Below are 21261 nucleotides of genomic sequence, written 5' to 3'. Positions count from 1 at the left end.
CACTGGAACGTTGAATCCTTTGCCCACACTCATACAAAAGCATAGCAAAGCCTTACAGCTAAGGTCTGCTGCCAAAAGAGCCCTGGGTGTAATGGGGGCGGGGACAGACTCAGTACTTCCCTGGCATCTAAATTCCTCAGTACCCAAGTCCACAGCCATAGCGCGTAGACGGCCTAGGCCCTGCCCCCTTCCGCGCTGATTGGCTAGTTAGGGTTCTGGGGGCGGAGCGTTCGCGGGGACTTGGCTGGGTTAGGGAAGCCCGCGGAAGCGGCCTCTCCGGAACCATGGGCACCCCACGGCTGGCCTCTGGTGTCTGTGCTGGTGGCGGGAGTGTTGGTTGGGTCTGGATGAACTCCTGCACTCTAGGTTCGCCTGTCTTGCCTATTTCTTTTCTCTTTTGGTTGTTACTGGCCTCACCTGGCGCTTGGGCCGCGGGCTACGAGGTGAGCTGGGGTCCGAGGGAGGAAATGTATTTGGGTTGGAGTTGAACCAGAGGTGTGGGTGACAATGATTTATATGGTAACTGCTGCTGATCTGGTGGTGTGATCTAAGTGCGTGCATTGGGTTTCTGAAAAGGTCTGGCGTGCGCCTGAGAACAGGGCTGCTCATGACTGTATCCACCTCCCGCTTGGACTTTGCATGCTCTTAACTGTGACTGGTTGAGCTAAGGATGAGCGCTTCTTGACAACAGGACTCTAAGCTTGAACGGGTTGTGCTTTCTATGGTTCCACTTGCATGAATTCGCTGTCTGGTGACAGTGCATTTCCCAGATCCCCATTTGGCGCGGCTCTGTTGAAAAGCCAGCCTTGCAGATCTCTGACCACATCACGTGGAAGGGCTCCCCATCTTCACTTCCAGAGTTAAGAGTATGTGAGCTGGGCTGCTCATTCCTAGTCATCTCCCTTCAGGTTGCCTGGAGTCCCAGTTTGGCTCCTCAGCTTCTTGACTCCTTCCTTGTGCAAGTCACCTCTCTACACCGTGCCTCACTGCACGACTAGAGCTGATATTGGGCCACAAGGCAGGCCGCTTGCCTGCTGTCTGTGAATACCTAGCTAACTCCAGCTACTATTGTTACTCTAGAGGATGAAATCTGCTCTATGGGGTTTGTACAAACTGGGACTTGTGTCTATGAGCACAATACTTGGTGTGTCCTACTTGAGACAACCTGGGACAGATGATGATAGCTTCTGTTTGTTTGTTTGTTTTTTCAAAACAGGGTTTCTCTGTAGCTTTGGATTCTGTCCTGGTAGACCAGGCTGGCCTCGAACTCACAGAGATCCGCTGGCCTCCAAGTGCTGGGATTAAAGGCGTGCGCCCCCGCCACCTAACTGAGTGTTTGACCTCTCTGTCACTTCAGAGTCAAGACTTGTGTTTTACCACCTCCTTGCCTGTTTTGTGACGGTAGAGGCCAAGCCTATAGTCTTGGATATGCTAGGCAAAGATTCTACTTCAGAGCCCCCAACCTGCCGGTCTCTCAACTCACAGCGAATGTGTCTGTTTTGGCGTCTCTGTGCAGACATGTCCCACAGTGAAGCCGGGCATGCTCAACGTGCACCTGTTGCCTCATACACATGATGATGTAGGCTGGCTGAAGACAGTGGACCAGTACTATTATGGCAGTGAGTAGAGAGTTGGGGGGGGTGCCCGCTAACTTTTTCAGGGACGTGAACATTGGGGTGAGAACACTGAGTCATCTGGACTCTTGTATCAAGGCATGTCTCCTGGTGGTCTCTCACTGCCTGACCTTCATGTCCACAGTCCTAAATGATATTCAGCATGCATCTGTTCAGTACATCCTAGACTCGGTAATCTCCTCTCTGCTGGAGGATCCCACCCGTCGCTTCATCTACGTGGAGATGGCTTTCTTTTCCCGTTGGTGGAAGGAGCAGACAAACGAAACGAAGGACACCGTACGGGAACTGGTGCACCAGGGTGAGCCTGCCCAAAGGAGTGGAGGAGGAAGCCCAGCCCAGCTTGATTTCAGAGATTATTTATTTATTTATTTATTTATTACTATTATCTATTGGGACAGTATCTTATTACATAGCCCTTCCTGACCTGGAACTTGATATGCACAGCAGGCTGGCCTTGAACTTGTGGAAATCCTCCTGCTTCCCTAGTGGAATGTGTGTATCATGTCATTGTGTGTTCACACTGTATCTATAGTTCTACCTGCTTAGAATCCCCCTTCGTGTGGAGACTTGTGTCCCGCAAGGCCCTGCCTCCAGTAGTTTCCCGAGAAGCCTGTCATGCAGATCTAAGCATACTGGCTTGGAAACTCCCCTCCTCTCCAGCTTCAGTAACAGTACAGTCAGTTTTCCTAGCGTCGTTCATGATAGCCCTGCTCCTAACACACACCCTTCTCCTCTTGTGCCCCTTGCATAGGGCGCCTGGAGTTTGTCAATGGCGGCTGGGTGATGAATGACGAGGCCGCTACCCACTATGGTGCTATTGTGGACCAGATGACACTTGGGCTACGCTTCCTGCAAGATACATTCGGTAGCAGTGGGCGTCCCCGTGTAGCCTGGCATATTGACCCTTTTGGCCACTCTCGAGAACAGGCCTCTCTGTTTGCCCAGGTGCCAGCTTCCCTGTTTTCTTTCTGGACCTGCCCCTTAACTTTGGCTCTTCCTTTAGCTGCTCAAACACTGCCCTTCTCTAACAGTTCCTGGGACTAGACCCTGACTTGCTGAGACCCCAACTCCTGGGTGAATTTAACTCTAGGGAGTTGAGTTCAAGCCTTGGTCTATGTCCTAGGGTACCTCAGGTCTAAACTCTTTGTCTCTCTCCAGCTGGTTTGGTCTCTTCCCTTGCCCAGGCTGTACTAGAATTTGGACTTCACTAGCCTGCTAAGGTTGAGGCTCCTCTCTGAGCAGTGGCGCTACCCTGCTTCAGAACCAACTTCTTGTCTGTGCTTATGTATCCCCACTTTGGATTGTAGAGCGTGGAGAAGCCTCCTTTTGGCTTTGACATAACCAGCGACATGGAAGGGGTTTTGTCTTTAGAGCCTCCTCTTTTTTGCTGACCCTTCTCAAGCTTAGAAGTACATAGGCTCTGTGTGACCCATGTCTGTAATATCAGTACTTGGGAGGCTGGTGCAGGAGGACTGTGAGCTTGAGGTCAGCATGACCTCGGACTGAGACCTTGTCTCAAAAAGAAAAAAAAAAATCTAGCTATATTTTTCTTTAGTTTTATTATTTAAATGTATGGGTGTTTTATTATGCCATGTATTATTTAATATATAGGTGTTTTGCCTACATGTATGTCTGTGCACCATGTGTGTGCGGTGCCTATAGAGGAGGGTTGTGGGATCTCCTGGAACTGGAATAACGGATGGTTGTGAGCCACCATATAGACGTTGGGTATTGAATCCTGGTCTTCTGAAAGAGCAGATAGGGCTCTTAGCCACCGAGCCATCTTTCCAACCCCTCCCCCCGAAAACCTAGTTTTAGTTGTGCGTAGTTTTTCTGTGATGTCTTTTCCAACTGGGCAAGAAGCACCTGCACCCCTTCACTCCACCCCTTCTGCACTCCAGATGGGTTTTGATGGCTTCTTCCTTGGGCGCATTGACTATCAAGATAAAATTGTTCGGCAGAAGAAACTGAAGATGGAGGAGGTGTGGAGGGCCAGTGCCAGCTTGAAGCCCCCAGCTGCTGACCTCTTTACAGGTGAGGAGGTGGAAGGGTAGGGCAGTCACAGAAGACCTCAGGCTCAGAAGGGTCCCCGTATGATTTTGTGATATGCTGTGATTATCTTACAACTTTTAATGATTTTTGAGCTGGGCTCTATGTGTTTTTTTTGTACCAGCCCTTTCTAATTCAGAAGTCTATTCTGGGTGGGTCATGGCAGGCTCTGACCCCAGGGAAGGTCTGGGGTGCTGAGTCCAATTTGGCTTACAGGTGTGCTCCCCAATAATTACAACCCTCCGAAGAACCTGTGTTGGGATGTGCTGTGTGCAGACAAACCCATGGTGGAGGATCCCAAAAGCCCTGAGTTCAATGCAGTTACTTTGGTCAATTACTTCCTGAAGCTGGCCTATTCCCAGGTAACATGGATATCTAGATCATGGTCCATAGCATGTAGGTCCAGAACCTCCAAGGGATTTCCCTTTAGGATTTATTCTTCATTAGACAGATACACAAGGAGCTGGAGAAATAGCTCAGCACTTCAGAGCACTTGCTGTTCAATTATGAAATTCAGAGTTCAGATCCCGGCACCCACATAATAAACTAGTCATCCTGACTGCAAATTCCTGTATGAGAGTTATCTGGAGTCCTGGCTCCAAGGAGTGTAGAGATTGGAGGATCACTGGAGCTTCTGAATTTCAGCCTAGCGAAGAAAATGCAAGTTCCAAGTTCAGGGAGAGACTCCGCCTCAAAGGCATAGGTGGAGAATGGTAAGGGGACACCTGACACTCTTCTGACTTGTGCATGTGTGTAGAGGCAAATGCATGCCTCACAAACACATGTAAATACACACAAAATAGAGACACATACTTATTTATACCCCTTATTTTTTTTTTTTTAAAAAGATGTGGGCCAGCTATGGTGGTGTACACCTTAAATCCCAGCACTGGGGGTGGGCAGAGGCAATCAGATCTCTGGAAGCTCTGTCTCAAAACAAAATAAGTAAACAAACAAAAAAAGTGGACCGGTGAGAAGGCTCAGTTGATAAAGGTGTTTGCTATCCAAACACCTGAGTTCAGTTTCCAGAACCCACTTGGTGGAAGGAGAGCAATGGCTCCTGGAAACTGTCTTCCAGCCTCCAAGCTGGTGCTATAAGTGCACACCATAGCATGCGTTCCCTCTCCTCCCAAATAAACAGGAAGGAGGAGGAGAATGCATAAGAGTATGGTCCAGTCGCTTGGTGTGGGAGGTCCTTCTGTCTATGTGCTGCTTTTATTGGTTAATGAATAAAGAAACTGTCTTGGCCTGTGAGGGCAAAAGAACAGAGCTAGGTAGGGAAAACTAAAGTGAATTCTGGGAGAAAGGAGGCAGGGTCAGAGAGAAGCCATGTAGCCCCGCTGGAAACGGACAGAACTTTACCTGGTAAGCCACAGCCACGTGGTGATACACAGATTACTAGAAATAGGTTAAATTTAGATGTAAGAGTTAGCCAATAAGAAGCTAGAGCTAATGGGCCATGCAGTGATTTAATTAATACAGTATCTGTGTGATTATTTCGGGGTTAAGCGGCCTCCTCCTCCTCCAGTCCTTGTCGTCTCATCTGAGTAGTCAACCCTAGAGTACTTCAGCAACTACTGGTTGTTTTTGTTCTTTATAGATAAGGTCTCGCTGGCCTTGAACTTGCCTACTGAACTTGCTACGTAGGCGAGGCTGGCTTTGAGCTTTTGACCTTCTTGCCACCATTTCCTGAGTCCTGAGAACATAGATGTGCTCCACCATGCCTGATTTTTGCAGTGCTGGAGATCAGACCCAAGACTTGGTGCATGCTAGTCAAACACTCTGCTGACTGAGTCACATCCCCAGCCCCTCACTCGTTATTTTTGTGTTTACCTCTGTTTCTACGTGCCATAGTCATTTTTTCTTAAGTGCAGTATTATTTTTTTGTATTGGGGATCCAATCAGGTTTTGAACATGCTAGGCTAGTAACTCTCACATGGAACTACATCCCAAGGCCCCCACGTGTACTTAGCGGTAGGTGTAGGGATAGTCCAGGACACCCTGGCCTGATGATTGCCTTCTCATCTATAGCAACAGTATTACCGAACCAACCATACTGTGATGACCATGGGTTCTGACTTCCAGTATGAGAATGCCAACATGTGGTTCAAAAACATGGACAAGCTTATCCGCCTGGTGAACGAACAGGTCAGTGTGCCCCTGTGTGTGCCAATCAGCTTTCTATCAGTGCAGCCAAATGCCTGAGACAAGTGATAAAGGGAAGAGAGCCATGCATAGTGGTGCACCCCACTACTGGGGACGCTGAAGACCAGCCCGGGACACACACACACGAGACCCTGTCTCAAAAACAAAATCATACACAAAACCAAAATAGAGAAAAGTTATTTTTAGTTTTAGTTTCCTTTTGATTTTTCTTTGAGACAGGGTTTCTGGTCTAGTCCTAGCTGTCCTGGAACTCACTCTGTAGACCAGGCTGGCCTCAACTCACAGAGATCCCCCTGCCTCTGCCTCTTGGGTGTTGAGACTGAAGGCATGTGCTACCACACCCAGCATAGTTTCAGTTTTCTAAAATTTAAATTGTGTATTGCGTGTGTGTGCCTGTGTGTGTGTGTGTGTGTGTGCGTGTGTGTAGGTGCACATGACCACGTTTGTTCTTGGAGGACAGGGGAGGATGTTTAGTGTCCTGCTTTATTGGTCTCTGTCTCATTCCCTTGAGAACTGAACCTGAAGCTAGCGAGGCTGGCAGTCAACAAAGCCGCACTGTCCTCTTGTCTGGGCCCTCCGTAGTGCTGGAGTACAGGCTCATGGTTGCTAGTCCGAGTGTTTTATGTGTGTTCTGCAGATTGAACTCAGGCCGTTACACTTGTATAGCAAGCATTCTTACCTGCTGAGTCATTTCCACAGCCACTTTAGGTTTTTTTTTTTTTGTTTTTTTTTTTTTTTTTGGTTTTTCGAGACAGGGTTTCCCACTTTAGGTTTTTTGAGACAAACTTTCCAATATATTAGGTTGGCCTCAAACTCAATGTATAGCTGAGGATAACCGTGAATTCCTAATCTTCCTGCCTCTACTTCCCAAGTGCTGGGATTAGCCGGGCGGTGGTGGCGCATGCCTTTAATCCCAGCACTCGGGAGGCAGAGACAGGCGGATCTTTGTGAGTTCGAGGCCAGCCTGGTCTACAAGAGCTAGTTCCAGGACAGGCTCTGCAGCTACAGAGAAACCCTGTCTCGAAAAACCAAAACAAAACAAAAACCAAGTGCTGGGATTAAAGATGTGTGACTCCATGATCAGCCTCGTCATTTCTGCTGCTCTGTCCCTAGATTTTTCCCTTTCTCTTCTCATCCACCCCCTTCTCTTCTACATGCTCCTCTTCCTGTGCTCCCTGTTTCTCCTTTAAAAAAACGTTGTTTGTGTGTATGGGTATTTTGTCTGCATATGTATCTGCGCACCATGTATATGTTTGGTACAGAGGCCAGAAGAGGGCATTGGATTTCCTGGAACTGGACTTTGAGATAATTGTAAGCTGCCATGTGTTGTTGAGAGTTGAATCTGGGTTCTCTGAAACAGCCAACTGGTGGTCTTAACCACTGAGCCACTTCTGTTTGTTTGTTAAAAAACAGGATATCGCTATATATCCCTGGTTGGTCTTGAGATCACAGAGAGCCGCCTGTTTGTACCTCTTGAGTGCTGGAATGACCTTGAACTTTTGCTAGGCTTGTACCTCTTGAGGTGTGCTGGGGGTTAAACTTGGCTTTGTGCAAGCTATGCAAGCCCCATACCAACTGAGCTACACATGCCCAATCTCTCCCTGTTTTAAATAATTAAGTTGGAATTATTTAGAAATTTTTGTAAACCAGGTAGGTGCCCCTGTCCATGCTTGTAGTCCCAGCTACCAGGGAGGCTGAGGCAGGAGGATCACTTGAATTAAAAAATTCTAGGCCTGGGCTGGAGAGATGGCTCAGTGGTTAAGAGCATTGCCTGCTCTTCCAAAGGTCCTGAGTTCAATTCCCGGCAACTACATGGTGGCTCACAACCATCTGTAATGGAGTCTGGTGCCCTCTTCTGGCCTGCAGGCGTACACACAGACAGAATATTGTATACATAATAAATAAATAAATATTTAAAAAAAAAAATTCTAGGCCAGCCAGGGCAGCTGAATAACACAGGAGACTGCTTCAAACAAAACAAATAAAAAAGAAAAGGAGCCAGGTGGTGGTGGCGCACGCTTTTAATCCCAGCACTCAGGAGGCAGAGGCAGGTGGATCTTTGTGAGTTTGAGGCCAGCTTGGTCTACAAGAACTAGTTCCAGGACAGGAACCAAAAGCTACGGAGAAACCCTGTCCCGAAAATAAAAAAAAAAAAAAAAAAGAACTAGTTCCAGGACGGGCTCCAAAGCTACAGAGAAACCCTGTCTCAAAAAAACAAAAAACAAGCCGGGCGATGGTGGCGCACGCCTTTAATCCCAGCACTCCGGAGGCAGAGGCAGGCGGATCTCTGTGAGTTCGAGACCAACCTGGTCTACAGAGCTAGTTCCAGGACAGGCTTCAAAGCCACAGAGAAACCCTGTCTCGAAAAACCAAAAAAAAAAAAAGAAATAAACCTTAAAAAGAACAACAACAGAGTGTCGAGAACTCCACCTATTGGATGCCTGTGGGCCCCAGGAAGGTGCAGATCCCGAGGCTCACACGTCTTCCCCCAGCAGCAGGTAAACGGAAGCCGGGTTCACGTTCTCTACTCTACGCCTACGTGTTACCTCTGGGAGCTGAACAAGGCCAATCTAACCTGGTATTTGGGGCAGGGGACTGGGGAGCTTGGGGTGGGGTTGGCCTGCTTTGTGGGTTGATTGCTCTAAATGCCCCTGTGCAGGTCTGTGAAGGAGGACGACTTCTTTCCGTATGCCGACGGCCCCCACATGTTCTGGACCGGCTATTTTTCCAGCAGGCCGGCCCTCAAACGCTATGAGCGCCTCAGCTACAACTTCCTGCAGGTGAGTGAGCGTTTGGGGAGCCAAGAGGCCCAGGGGAGCTGGGGCCTGACGTACCTCTTTTTCCTCAGGTGTGCAACCAGCTGGAGGCACTGGCCGGTGTGGCAGCGAACTTGGGATCCTATGGCACAGGAGACAGTGGACCCCTTAGTGAGTGTCTGTCGACCATGGGGTTGAATGGGGTCAGAAACCAAAACCATCCTTAGGGCACACTTTACTTTCGGTGGTCCTGGGGATCGAACCCTGGACATCTTGAATGCTAGACAGCATTCAAATGTACCACGCAGTGTTCCACTGAGCACTGAGTTACATCCCTAGACTTTGAGATTCTTTCTTTTAAATTTATTTATTTTTATGTGTGTGAGTGTTTTGTATGTATATTAGTGTACCACAAACATATCTGGTGACTTTGGAGGCCAAAGGGAGTGTCACATTCCCTAGAGTTAAAGTTCTAGACAGCTTCTATAGACTTACAGACGCATGTGATATCAGGAGTCAAACCCTGGTCCTTTGAAAGGTCAGCCAGTGCTCTCAGCCATCAATGGCTCCAGCCTTCCAGAGCCATTCTTAATTCACCTAAGAACCCTGTGATCCTGCACCCGACCCTTTGTGTGAGCTTACTTGGTGGTGGGGCTCAGAGTTGTGTTGCGAGCTTACTTGGTGGTGGGGCTCAGAGTTGTGTTGCGAGATGGTATCTGATCGGTGTTCTGTTGGCAGACGAGGCAATGGCGGTGCTCCAGCACCACGACGCGGTCACTGGTACCGCACGGCAGAACGTTGCAGATGACTATGCACGGCAGCTGGCAGCAGGCTGGGGACCCTGTGAGGTGTGAGGGGCAGGACCATGAAGGAACTAGGAAGGGGCGTGGTCCAGGGTTGTGGGAGAATGAAGAGGTGACCATTCTTGGGAGAGAAGGGGTGGAGCTTACAGGAAATGGGGCAGAGGTCTAGGTCGGAGAGACTGGGCCTTGGTGGGGGCACGGCCAGGCTTCCTGGGGTGCACACCTTTGGTTCAGGTCTTTTGGTGATCCTCACCAGGTTCTGGTGAGCAATGCTCTGTCGCAGCTCAGCTACTACAAACAGAACTTCTCATTCTGCCGAGAGCTCAACATGAGCGTCTGCCCGGTCAGCCAGAATTCAGAGCACGTAAGTAGGGGCTGGGAGGCAGACAAGACAGAACCCCAGAAGGTGAAGCCTGCGGTGATGGGATGGAGTGGTTGCTTAATTTCTTTTTGGAGGGCCCCTCTTGGTCCAGGGACACTGGGACAGGATAGTTCATCACAAGGGGCATGGCTTGTCCTGGAAGGCCAGGACTGTGTGGGAAGATGGGTTTGGCCCTGCTGTGACTTTGTCCTTCCTGCTGTAGTTCCAGGTAACTATTTACAACCCCCTGGGCCGGAAGGTGGATCATATGGTCCGGCTGCCAGTCGACGAAGGCATCTTCTTTGTGAAGGACCCTGATGGAAAGACTGTACACAATAATGTGAGCCTGCCCAATGTCTCTTCCCTTCCCCAGTGCATCCCCCAAATCTTGTGGATATCTCCATGAGCTTCTTTCTCTTCTTGTGTCTCCCACCTCTGTCCCTTAAGACATCAGGAACATCGCCCTTCCGTAAGTGACAGCCCTTCTAGATGTCCCGCTTGGAATTCCCCTTCCTTCCTCCCTTGCTTTGTTCTAACCCTCTCCTCTTTCTTCCTTCTGACAGGCTTTCACTGTGTAGCCCAGGCTAGCCTCCAACTTGTGGTCTTCCTGCCTTAACCTCCTGAGTGTTAGATTGCAGATCCGGGTGGCCTCACCGTTTCCCCAGCAGACTCTCTGTTTATGGTCAGCCTCTTCACCCCAGGAGGCTCCTTTCCTGAACCTCTTAACCCCTGTCCCATCTCTTGCTCTGTTTCCTATTTTCTCCCAGACCCCTAGTTTCTCTCTGTATACCTTCGTCTTCCTCCCCTTCTCTTTCCTCCTTCCCCTTCTCCCTCTCCTTCCTATTTCTTCTTCCTTGAACTAGGTATAGATGTGCTAGGCAAATGTCCTCTTCCTCACCCTGTCACACCTAGGTTTCTCCTTCCCCGTTCCTTACCCTCTGAGGTTGATGCTGGCACCCGTGCCTGTCTTCTTGACTCTTGACCAGCATCCTCTTCCACTCAAGGTGGTGATGCTCCCCAGCTCCTTTGGTAAGAAGGACCAGTGGGAGTTGCTGTTCTCAGCCTCAGTGCCTGCCCTGGGTTTCAGCATCTACACTGTGGACAAGGTGACTGTCCATAAAAGCCTTCAGGCCACCTCCAGGAAACACAGGTCCCATGACAGGTCCCAAGTCTTGGCCATTGAAAATGAGGTGAGAAGACTCTCCCTGAATCACCTTCCTTGCCTATGTAACATCCCCCCCCCCCCGCCAAGACAGGGTTTCTGTATAGCTTTGGAGCCTGTCCTGGAACTTGCTCTGTAGACCCAGCTGGCCTCAAACTCACAGAGATCCACCTGCCTCTGCCTCCTGAGTGCTAGGATTAAAGGCGTGCGCCACCACCACCTGGCCAGCCTCGGTGACAATTTCAAGTGTTATAAATGGCTTGGACTCTGGATCAGTGGGTTTCTGGTTTTTGGTTCTCACTCATCTCGCTGGGTGTTCTTCAGTGAGGAGGGTGACCTTGGAGCCTCAGTTTCCTTTCTGGGGCATTGTATAAATCTAGTGTGACCATGAGGTTGATAGAGCTATGTCAGAGCCCATGGCAAGTAGCTATTCAGGAGTCAAGGAAGGCTTCTTTGATAAGGAGAAGGCTCGAATTGGACTTCAGTGATAGATACTTGCTTAGTGTCTGTGAAGCCCTGGGCTCCACCCCCAGTAGCTCAGAAACAGATAAAGGAGGGGTTAGTGTCTTAGTTAGGGTTTCACTGTTGTGATGAAACACGTGACCAAAACAAGTTGGGAGGAAGGGGTTCAGGGTTCATTTTGCTTACACTTCCAGGAAACAGTCCATCACTGAAGGAAATCAGGACAGGAACTCAAGCATGGCAGGAACGTGGAGGCAGGAGCTGATGCAGAGGCCATGGAAGAGTGCTGCTTACTGGCTTGCTCTTCATGGCTTGCTCAGTCTGCTTTCTTATAGCATCCACGATCACCAGCTCAGGGGTGTCTCCACCTACAATGGGCTGGGTCTTGTCCCATCAATCACTAATTTAGAAAATCTTCTACAAGCTTGCCTATAGCCTTTATATCATATAGAGGCATTTCATCAGTTGAGGCTCCCTCCTCTTTGATGACTTTAACTCTGTCAAGTTGACATAAAATGACCCAGCACAGCTGGAGAAATGGCTCAGCAGGGTAAGAGCTTGCACTGCTCTTGCAAAGAAACCAAGTTTGGTTCCCAGTGCCCAAGTCTAGCAATTCATAATCAACTGCCTGTAATTCTAGGTCTAGGGGGACACAGTGTCTCTGGCCTTGCAGACACATACCTACCCACCCATATACATAATTAAATATAATAAAAAAGAATCTTAAAAGAAATCCTGACCAGGTATAGTGTTGTGTGCCTTTAATCCCAGCACTTGAGAGGCAGAGGCAGGTGGATCTCTGTGAGTTCAAGGTCAGCCTGGTCTTCGGAGTGAGTTCTAGGACAGCCAGAGCTACATAGTGTCTCAAAATCAAAAACCATAAACAAAACAACTAAAACCAAAAAGTAAACCAAAACAAAACAAAAAACCACCACCACCACCAACAAAAAATAACAAAACCCCTAAAACCCAGGTAAGTGAAAGAAAGAAAAGCAATCTGTCCTGAGACCTGGCGTATTTGCTTTGTGGGCTCCTTTCATAAAATATATTAAAACTGTATCAGGATGATGTGGACATCAGTGTGGTGCGTATGTTTATAGCCCTGATACTTTGTGGGCACAGTTGGGATTGGTGAGGCTTCTTGGCCAGACAGTGTTGTTGAGTTGGTGAACTCCAGGTTTGGTGAGAAACTCTGTCTCAAAAAACAAGGCACACACCCTGGTCTACAGAGTGAGTTCAGGCTCGCCAGAGGTACATGGTGCAAACCCAGCTCAAAAAATAAAAATAAAAGGGGCTGGAGAGATGGCTCAGTGGTAGAGCGCTCTGGCTTCTCTTCCAGAGGACCCAGGTTCATTTCCCAGTACCCCATGACAGCTCACAACTGCCTGTGACTCCTGTTCCAGGAGATCTGACACCCTTATAGACATACGTGTAGGCAAAACACCAGTGCACATAAAATAAAAGTAAATCATTAAAAAAAGATTAAAAAATAAAAAATTATGGTAGAACCATTGACACCCAGCCAACTTCAGCCCCTGGCTTCCACATGCATTACATGAATGTACACATACAAACATGTTTACATGCAGGCATAACACATGTATCATGTGAATGTACACACAAAAACATACACATGCAGACATACCATATTCATCACATGAATATACACACACAAACATGTACACACGCAGACATACCACACATCACGTGATACACAAACATGTACACATGTAGACATATCAATGCATCACTGAATGTACACACACAGTTATGTACACATGCAGACATACCACATGCATCACATGAATGTACACAGAAACATGTACACATGCAGATATACCACACAAAACATTTTATGATATTTCTGTAAAGATTAGCAATATCCATGCAAGTCTCATTATGACATGCTTATTGTTACTGTTCAACTTTTCTTTAGATTTTTAAAGAAAATGAAATATTCTTCAGTTTTTTTGGGACAGGTTTTCATAGAACCCAGAGTGACCTTGAACTTGATATGTAGCTCAAAATGACATTGAACTCCTAATCTTCCTGTCTCCACCTCCTGAGGGCTGGATTGGAGGCATGTAGTACTGAGGGCTTTATACATACTAAGGAAACACTCTGCCAACCGGGATATGATCACTATTACAGCATGAAAATACCTCTCTCTGTGGGGCCCTGGAAGCCGTATGGGTTCTGGCATTCAGCTCCCGGGTCAGATGATATATTGATCTGGCTCTGAAGCAGATGGGGACTGGGATCAATTTAGGGTATTGTAGTTGGCTCTGCTGCTGTGGATAAGTATAGAAGTGAGGGTTTTTGCAAATGACTGCGTTAGTCCTCCAGGGCCTTGTGTAGAGAGGTGGCCAGAGGCCGATGCTGACAGCAGGGGTTGCAGACGTGTTTGCTTGCTGGATCAGGCGCAGCAATGCGTGAGATGCGGGAAGCGATTCGCTGCTGAGGAGATGCTTGCTTACACGCGTTCTCCATTTTCCCACCCAGTACATCCGGGCTACATTTGACTCCAGCACAGGGTTATTGATGAAGATTGAAAACATGGAGCAGAAGCTCTCACTCCCTGTGAGCCAAGGCTTCTTTTGGTGAGGAAGGGCTGCTCTGTGAGGGTGGCTGCAGGGCTGGGGGCCCTCCCTGATGCTCATTTGCTCTCGGCCCAGGTACAACGCTAGCACCGGGGATGAGAAGAGTACTCAGGCCTCTGGTGCCTACATCTTCAGACCCAGCCATCTCAAGCCGCTGCCTGTGAGCCGCTGGGCTAAGGTCCACCTGGTGAAGGTCTGTAGCCAGAAATCAGGAGTGGGTTTGGAGGGGTAGGGGTGGGAATGTGGAATCTGGGAACAGGATGTGCCTCATGTGGGATGGGGTAGGAACTAGTTCATCTTTATTTTATTATTATTTTAAATATTATTTGTGTGTGTGTTTCGGTGTGCATATGTGTGCAGGTTAGAGGACAATTTGTGGGAGTTTCCCACATGGGACCCTAGGAGAGAATACAGGTCATCAGACTTGGCAGCAAGCACCTTTACCCACCGAACCATTGCTCTGCTCCCCAAGGAAGGTTTTACTGTGTAGCCCAGCCTGGCCTCAAGGCTCTCGACATTGCCTCAGACCCTGGAGTGCTGGGACTGCAGGAGTGCAGCACCAAGTCTGGCTTTTCTTCTCCTGCATATATGGAGCAAGACCCAGGCTCCCTCTGCTGACAGAGAAAACCTGCTGGTATAACCATCTCTGTCAACGTGTTCACATCCATTCCTCACTTTGGAAATTGGAGGTGAAGGTGTTGTCAAAGTATAATTGCTTAGAGTCCACCAAAGTCTAAGAAATGAACTTATGTCTTGGAATGTAATTCAGATGACTTGCATATGAGAAAGGCCCGAGTTCTAGCTTTTTTTTTTTTTATTATGTATACAATATTCTGTCTGTATGCCTTCAGACCAGAAGAGGGCACCAGACCTCATTATAGATGGTTGTGAGCCACCATGTGGTTGCTGGGAATTGAACTCAGGACCTTTGGAAGAGCAGGCAATGCTCTTAACCACTGAGCCATCTCTCCAGCCCCCCGAGTTCTAGCTTTACACCACCACACACCATGACAGGGAGGGGCGTAATAGCAGCACTGGGTGACTGAGGCGAGGCAGGAGTATCTCAGGTTCAAGGCCAGCCTGGGCTATGTAGTGGTCTCTCTCTCTCTCTCTCTCTCTCTCTCTCTCTCTCTCTCTCAGACTCTCTCTCTCAGACTCTCTCTCTCTCTCTCTGACTCTCTCTCTCTCTCTCTCTCTCTCTCTCTCTCTCTCTCTCACACACACACACACACACACCCCACGTGTGCACACAGGCACAGAAACAGCAACAAAAACATTTATATGTGGGTATATATTTGATAATTCACTCTTAATTTTTCTTGAAGAAGCAGTGAGAACACCATTCTTAAGTCTGTGAAGTGGGTGTTAGTGGGATCCTTTTCGGGATTCTTGGCATTTTCAACGTGGCTGACTCCAGCCTTCCTATGTGCCTGTAGACAGCCCTGGTGCAGGAGGTACACCAGAACTTTTCAGCCTGGTGTTCTCAGGTGGTTCGTCTGTACCCAGGACAGCGTCACTTGGAGCTGGAGTGGACGGTGGGACCAATCCCAGTGGAGTAAGTGGCACCCTTTGTGGAGTGGGGCGCAGGCTCAGTGGTGTTTGGGAGACTCAAGGGTCCTTTTCCGCCGGGCACAGAGAACACTGGGGAAAGGAGGTCATCAGCCGCTTTGACACGCCAATGAGAACGAATGGAGAATTCTACACCGACAGCAACGGCAGGGAAATCCTCAAGAGGAGGTGGGACAAGGGTACCATGGGGAGTCTGTGGTGTGTTGAGTTTCAGGGCCATGGGGATTTGGTGATGATATGAGTGTGGAGGGACAAAGAGGAAGCAGGACCCCAAATCTGACCACATCACACTTCTTCCCAGGCGTGATCGTCGACCCACTTGGAGGTTAAGTCAGACTGAACCCGTGGCTGGGAATTACTATCCTGTCAGCACTCGGATCTACATCACGGTACCTGCCCTGCCACTGCCTCAGACTGGAAGCACCTCCCAGATAGCTGGGGCAGGGTGGGCTCCCAGCAGGGACCCGCGTTCTCAGTCACCCTTCTACCTAGGATGGGCACGTGCAGCTGGCTGTGGTGACCGACCGCTCCCAGGGGGGCAGCAGTCTGCAGGATGGCTCACTAGAGCTCATGGTGAGAGGGGAGCCCCACCCACGCTGGGTTTCTCCCGTAAGGCCCACCCAGACCCAGCCAAACTTGAAGGCTGTTGTTGACACACACCCCCCCCACCCCCCCCCCACCCCGCCTGTGGCCTTGGTTCCATCCTCTTCCCTTTCATCCCTTTATTGTGCCGGGATTCCAGGTCTGCATCACCATGCCTGGCTTTGGAATTATATTTCTGTATTCCCCTTTCCCTCCTCCTATCCAGCCCCTCTTGAGGCCTTGACTTGTCCTGTTATGATGATCCTCTTGTTAGACACTTGCCTTTCTTTGTCCTGGGCTCCTGTTAGTCGGGCCTCACTTCTGCTGGGGTCCCCTACCAGCCCTGGCCTTGGTCTTCATTGTTTACTCTGGCTCTAGTTTCTTTTGGAATTCCTGGAAGCCTGTGCCCGATTCCTGAACCCGGATTACTTGCTAGTTCCTCACTCTTTCCTGGCCGCTTCTCCCAGGTGCACCGACGGCTGCTGGTGGATGATGCGCGCGGAGTGGGGGAGCCCCTGAAGGAGTCAGGGGCCGGGAGTACGGTGCGAGGGCGCCACTTTGTGCTTTTGAGTTCTGTTAGTGATGCGGCTGCAAGGCACCGACTGCTGGCGGAGGAGGTGGTCCTGGCCCCTCAGGTGGTGCTGGCCCAGGCTGGTAGCAGTCTATATTACTCCCGGGCGGCACCAAGGACACAGGTGAGGGACGGCGAGTTGGGCAGAAAGGGAGAACCCGAATGACACCTTCCGAGTCCCTCTTTTCAGGACTGAGTTTCTCCTCAGTTTTAAGTCTTTCCCCTTAGGAATGAGTTCCACCCTGTTGTAAGCAACGTGCTTCAGTATCGAGTCCATCCTCATCAATGCCGCTTCCCTTTCAGCTTCATTTCCTGCAAGTCAGTGCTGATTGCCAGCCAGGCTCGGGCTACTTAGACTTAGCTTTTCTTTCCGCAGTTCTCCGGACTTCGCAGGGATCTACCTCCCCAGGTGCATCTGCTTACACTGGCCCGCTGGGGACCAAAGATGCTGCTGCTGCGTTTGGAGCACCAGTTCGCTGCGACAGAAGATTCGGGCCGCAACCTGAGCTCCCCTGTAACCTTGAACTTGCAGGTGAGGAGGGTTAAGCTGAGAAAGAGATGGAGGAGAGAGACGGGCAAAAGCTGGGCTTTGCATCTCAGCTGGATCCATCCATTCCCTGCAGAACCTGTTCCGGGTCTTCACGATCACACACCTGCAGGAGACCACCCTGGCTGCCAATCAACCCCTGTCCAAGTCCAAGGCTTCCAGGCTGAAGTGGATAACAAATACTGGTGAAGACCTGGCAGGAATCCTGCCTGTTACTGGCAGTTGAGGGTGGAGTGTGAGGATTGTTGGCTAGGAGCCAGTATAGACCCTGCGGACAGGAGCTTAAAGCTTAAGTGTGAGCTGTGGGTCCAGCCGACCAGCAATGCTCCCGAGTTTGGGACCATGGAGTTTTGACCCGAGGCTGTGTTGATCTCCATCAGTGTCGAGTTCTGGGATGGTGTCTGTCACCTATGGGATATGAGTAAATGGGTAGGAGTTAGAGGGGGTTTGGGGAATCTTGAGGTGTGTTCAGGCATAGGGAAGTGGTTTAAAGGTCTGCATGTGAGGCCCTGGGACAGAGTTGAGAGGTGGGTGTGTACAGCTGTGCCCAGGCCTCAGTTCTCTTCTGTCAACAGGTCCCACATCCTATCCTCCTCCCTCCAACTTGGACCCTACCTCAGTCACACTGCAGCCTATGGAAATACGAACCTTCGTGGCTACCGTTCAATGACAAGAAGTCAGCTAGACCTGCTGGGAGGAGGGGCAGACCTCTCTCTCCTTTTGCTGTTACCACAAAAAATCATTAAAAGGCTACTAAGACTCAGATTGCCCGGTGACCGCGTTATTTTTGAGGCAGGGACATGAGTGTGAGATTCAGGGAGGTGAGCAGTCCTAACTCAGTCCTGACCCCAGGCCCTCTCTGGAGGTTTACCTCCCCACTGGACTCGCCACACAGCATGTTCTGCCCTCCCCTCACTCATGGCTTCCTTCCTCTCCTCCCACTTCGATCCTGCGTCCACTCAGGCCCTCACCCAGCTGTCTCAACAAGCACCGAGGATAGGCCTTCTAGGCTTATGGAGGGTGAGGCATCCCAAGTCCACCTGTAGTCCAGCAATTGGCAGTCAGCCACCGAAAGTGGGCTTGACAGGGACCTGGACTGGTGCTGTGGTTGAGTGTGCCTTTTGAACAGAAAGGCCACTGGGATGTAAGCCTGCCTAGGGGCCATCTTTCTGATGACAGGGACTGGCCTTGGGTTGCTGCTCTGCACAGCCCTGATCCAGACTCAAGAAAGGCCAGCAGAAGCAGCAGACATGCTGACACATCAGCACTGCCCACGATGCCAGCCACCTCGTCAGGGACCACACTGCTCCTGGAGACACAGGGAACCTGAGCTCTTGGGCTCTGGTGGCAATGGTGAATGGCAGCCTCTCCCAGGATCTCTGTGTGGGAGATTTCTGCTTTCTGCTCTCACTGTGGGGGTGGGCATGCTGAGAGGAGGGTTGGGAGTTCCCTGGCTGCTGTGGGCTGTGCTAACAGATCACCCAATTGCTCAATTTGTCCTTCTTGTGGGAGGGGGAGAAGAGGTCATAAACCAAGCATACTCCAAACACGGTCATGCCTGTCTCCTTCACCAGCATGGCACAGGTCCCCAGAAACAAACTGAGCAGCAGGAAGGAGGGAGAAGCTGTGGGGGGGAAGTGGGACAATGGTCTTGTACTTTGTAAAGATTGGTCACTTGTTTTAATAGAACGCTGATTGATCAGTAGCCAGGCAGGAAGTATAGGCAGGGAGATGAGAACAGGAGAATTCTAGGAAGAGGAAAGACTCAAGTCTGCAGTCATTACCCAGAGGCAGAGGAAGCAAGATGAGAATGCCTCGCTGAGAAAAGGTGTCAGGCCACATGGCTGACACAGACAAGAATTATGGGTTAATGTAGGATGTAAGAGTTAATAGGAAGCCTGAGCTTATGATTAATGATTAATGTAGACCTCTGTGTGTTTCTTGGGACTGAATGGCTGCAGGACCAGGCGGAACAGAAACCTCTGTCAACATTGGGTGAACAGGGAGGCCAGCCATTGGTAGACCCACGTTGGCCTTGTAATATTTCCAATACTGGCATGGGCAGTTTGATACTAGAGTTAGGTAGAAGGAGACACTGTGGATTCTGCTGTGAACTGCGACACAAAACAGGCCTCTATTTTTCTAAGTCTCCCTCTTGAAGGAATAGGCCAGATCTGTTAAGGAGGCCCAAGTGGGGCTCCCTGTACTTACCCATCAGCTCAGACCCGACATCCCTAGCGGTGGCATGGGGTAAACAATGTCCACTCCCTTTTTATAAGGTTCCTATGACAAACTAAAGTTCCATTCCACCAAAGTGCACCCTGACAAATTGTAACAGGCTCTGAGACCTCAGCACAATTGATCCATGGTGGAAGTACCGTTCAGGCTGTAAAATTCAGAATTTAGACAGCGCCTCCTAAATCTATCAAACTCCATAGTTCTGGGAAAGTCTGTAAGTGGACCAACCTTGCTTTTTGACTTCTGTAGCTCTGGTTCCAGCTAACGTTCTTGCTAGCTGAAGTATCAACCCAGTATGTGGTTTCTGTGTTTGAAAGCTCACCCTGAGAAAGGCTTAGGGCTACCTACTGGGAAAACTTTCTGTTGGTTTAAATCCATGTCTGAGTAATTTCCTCTGGTGGAGCCCTTTCAAAAAAGTTAAAAAAGATACAGCCACAATAATAATTGTATAATAAAAAGCCAATATTTATTACAAAACAACCAACACAAAATATAGCAATTTGGGGATATTAAGTTATTTAATAGATTATGGAAAATAAATATTCACTGAAAGTATGAAACAAAGGCTCCTGAAAGAAAAAAAAAAAGAAATGTAACACTCCATTTAAATAAACTTAAGAAGAGAAACCACGGTGTTCAATTGATTGATGAAAAGACATTTGACGGAGTTTAACATGTTTCATAAAGTGTTGGAGACAGACTTTAATTACAGACAGAACATATCTGTAAATAATAAAGGTAACAATAAAGTAAATGGAAGCAAACAGCATGTCCTCTAAAATCAATGAAGTATGGGTGCCCACTGATCCCTCTCTGGTTCACTGTAGTGGTAGAAGTCATAGCTACAGCAATTAGACATGAGAAAGGCACAGCAGAGATAGAAACAGGACAGGAAGAAGCCAAACCGTCCCTAACTGCAGGTGACAGCCTTCTTTGCTTAAGGACCCTATAAAGTCTACTAGAAAATCCTTGGACCTAATAAACATAAGAAAGTTGCAGGATACAAAAATCAATATTAAAGAAAAAAACAGACTTCAAATATATTCTCAGTTAAAAAAGTTGAGAGAAATATCCCATTCAAATTAACTCCAAAAAATTTATTTATGAATTTATCTACCCAAAGAAGAGAAAGTCTCTACAATGAAAATGTTAAGATGTTGAACAGGGAAGTCATAGAAGATACTGTATGTTGAAAAGCCCTTCCATGCTCTAGGGTTGGTGGAACTAAGGTTATGAAAATGACTATATTACCAAAATTAATTTACAGTTCCAGGAAATTACTCTCAAAATTCTGACATCACTGGACAGTGTTGGTGCACGCCTTTAATCCTAGCACTTTGGAGGAAGAGGCAAGTGGATCTTTGAGTTCAAGGCCAACCTGGTCCACAGAGCAAGTTCCAGGACAGCCAGGACCGTTACACAGAGAAGCACTGTCTCAATAAACAAAAAGCAAAACAAGCCGGGCGCACGCCTTTAATCCCAGCACTCGGGAGGCAGAGGCAGGCGGATCTCTGTGAGTTCGAGACCAGCCTGGTCTACAAGAGCTAGTTCCAGGACAGGCTCCAAAACCACAGAGAAACCCTGTCTCGAAACCCCTCCCCCCCCCAAAAAAAGCAAAACAAAATTCTGGTCCTTATTTCACAGGCTTATAAGCTGAAAAAAAAAAAAAAAAAGGGAGATCCGGGAATCCATATGAAACCACAGAAGGCAAACAATCGCCAAGGTGATCCAGGGAAGAGGTTCTGCTAGAGGTCTCACCAT

General features: G+C 48.9%; 1 protein-coding gene across 1 annotated transcript; it reads left to right on the top strand.

Moving 5' to 3' along the window:
* Nucleotides 1–231: 231 nt before the first annotated feature.
* Nucleotides 232–18019, top strand: Man2b1 (mannosidase alpha class 2B member 1). The gene is made up of 24 exons (XM_057754112.1): nucleotides 232–443; nucleotides 1517–1619; nucleotides 1759–1932; nucleotides 2386–2579; nucleotides 3536–3668; nucleotides 3900–4045; nucleotides 5715–5831; nucleotides 8345–8427; nucleotides 8509–8629; nucleotides 8698–8776; nucleotides 9344–9453; nucleotides 9665–9772; nucleotides 9993–10109; nucleotides 10774–10959; nucleotides 13896–13993; nucleotides 14069–14186; nucleotides 15430–15548; nucleotides 15629–15730; nucleotides 15864–15951; nucleotides 16055–16135; nucleotides 16612–16839; nucleotides 17092–17247; nucleotides 17339–17447; nucleotides 17838–18019. Exons 1-24 carry the CDS (start codon nucleotides 285–287, stop codon nucleotides 17930–17932), a joined length of 3024 nt encoding a protein of 1007 aa, XP_057610095.1. The 5' UTR covers nucleotides 232–284; the 3' UTR covers nucleotides 17933–18019.
* Nucleotides 18020–21261: the final 3242 nt, after the last annotated feature.

Source organism: Chionomys nivalis, chromosome 21 (assembly GCF_950005125.1).
Source record: "Chionomys nivalis chromosome 21, mChiNiv1.1, whole genome shotgun sequence".
In the NCBI taxonomy this organism is placed as follows: domain Eukaryota; kingdom Metazoa; phylum Chordata; class Mammalia; order Rodentia; family Cricetidae; genus Chionomys; species Chionomys nivalis.
This window is presented reverse-complemented; position numbering and strand designations above follow the sequence as displayed.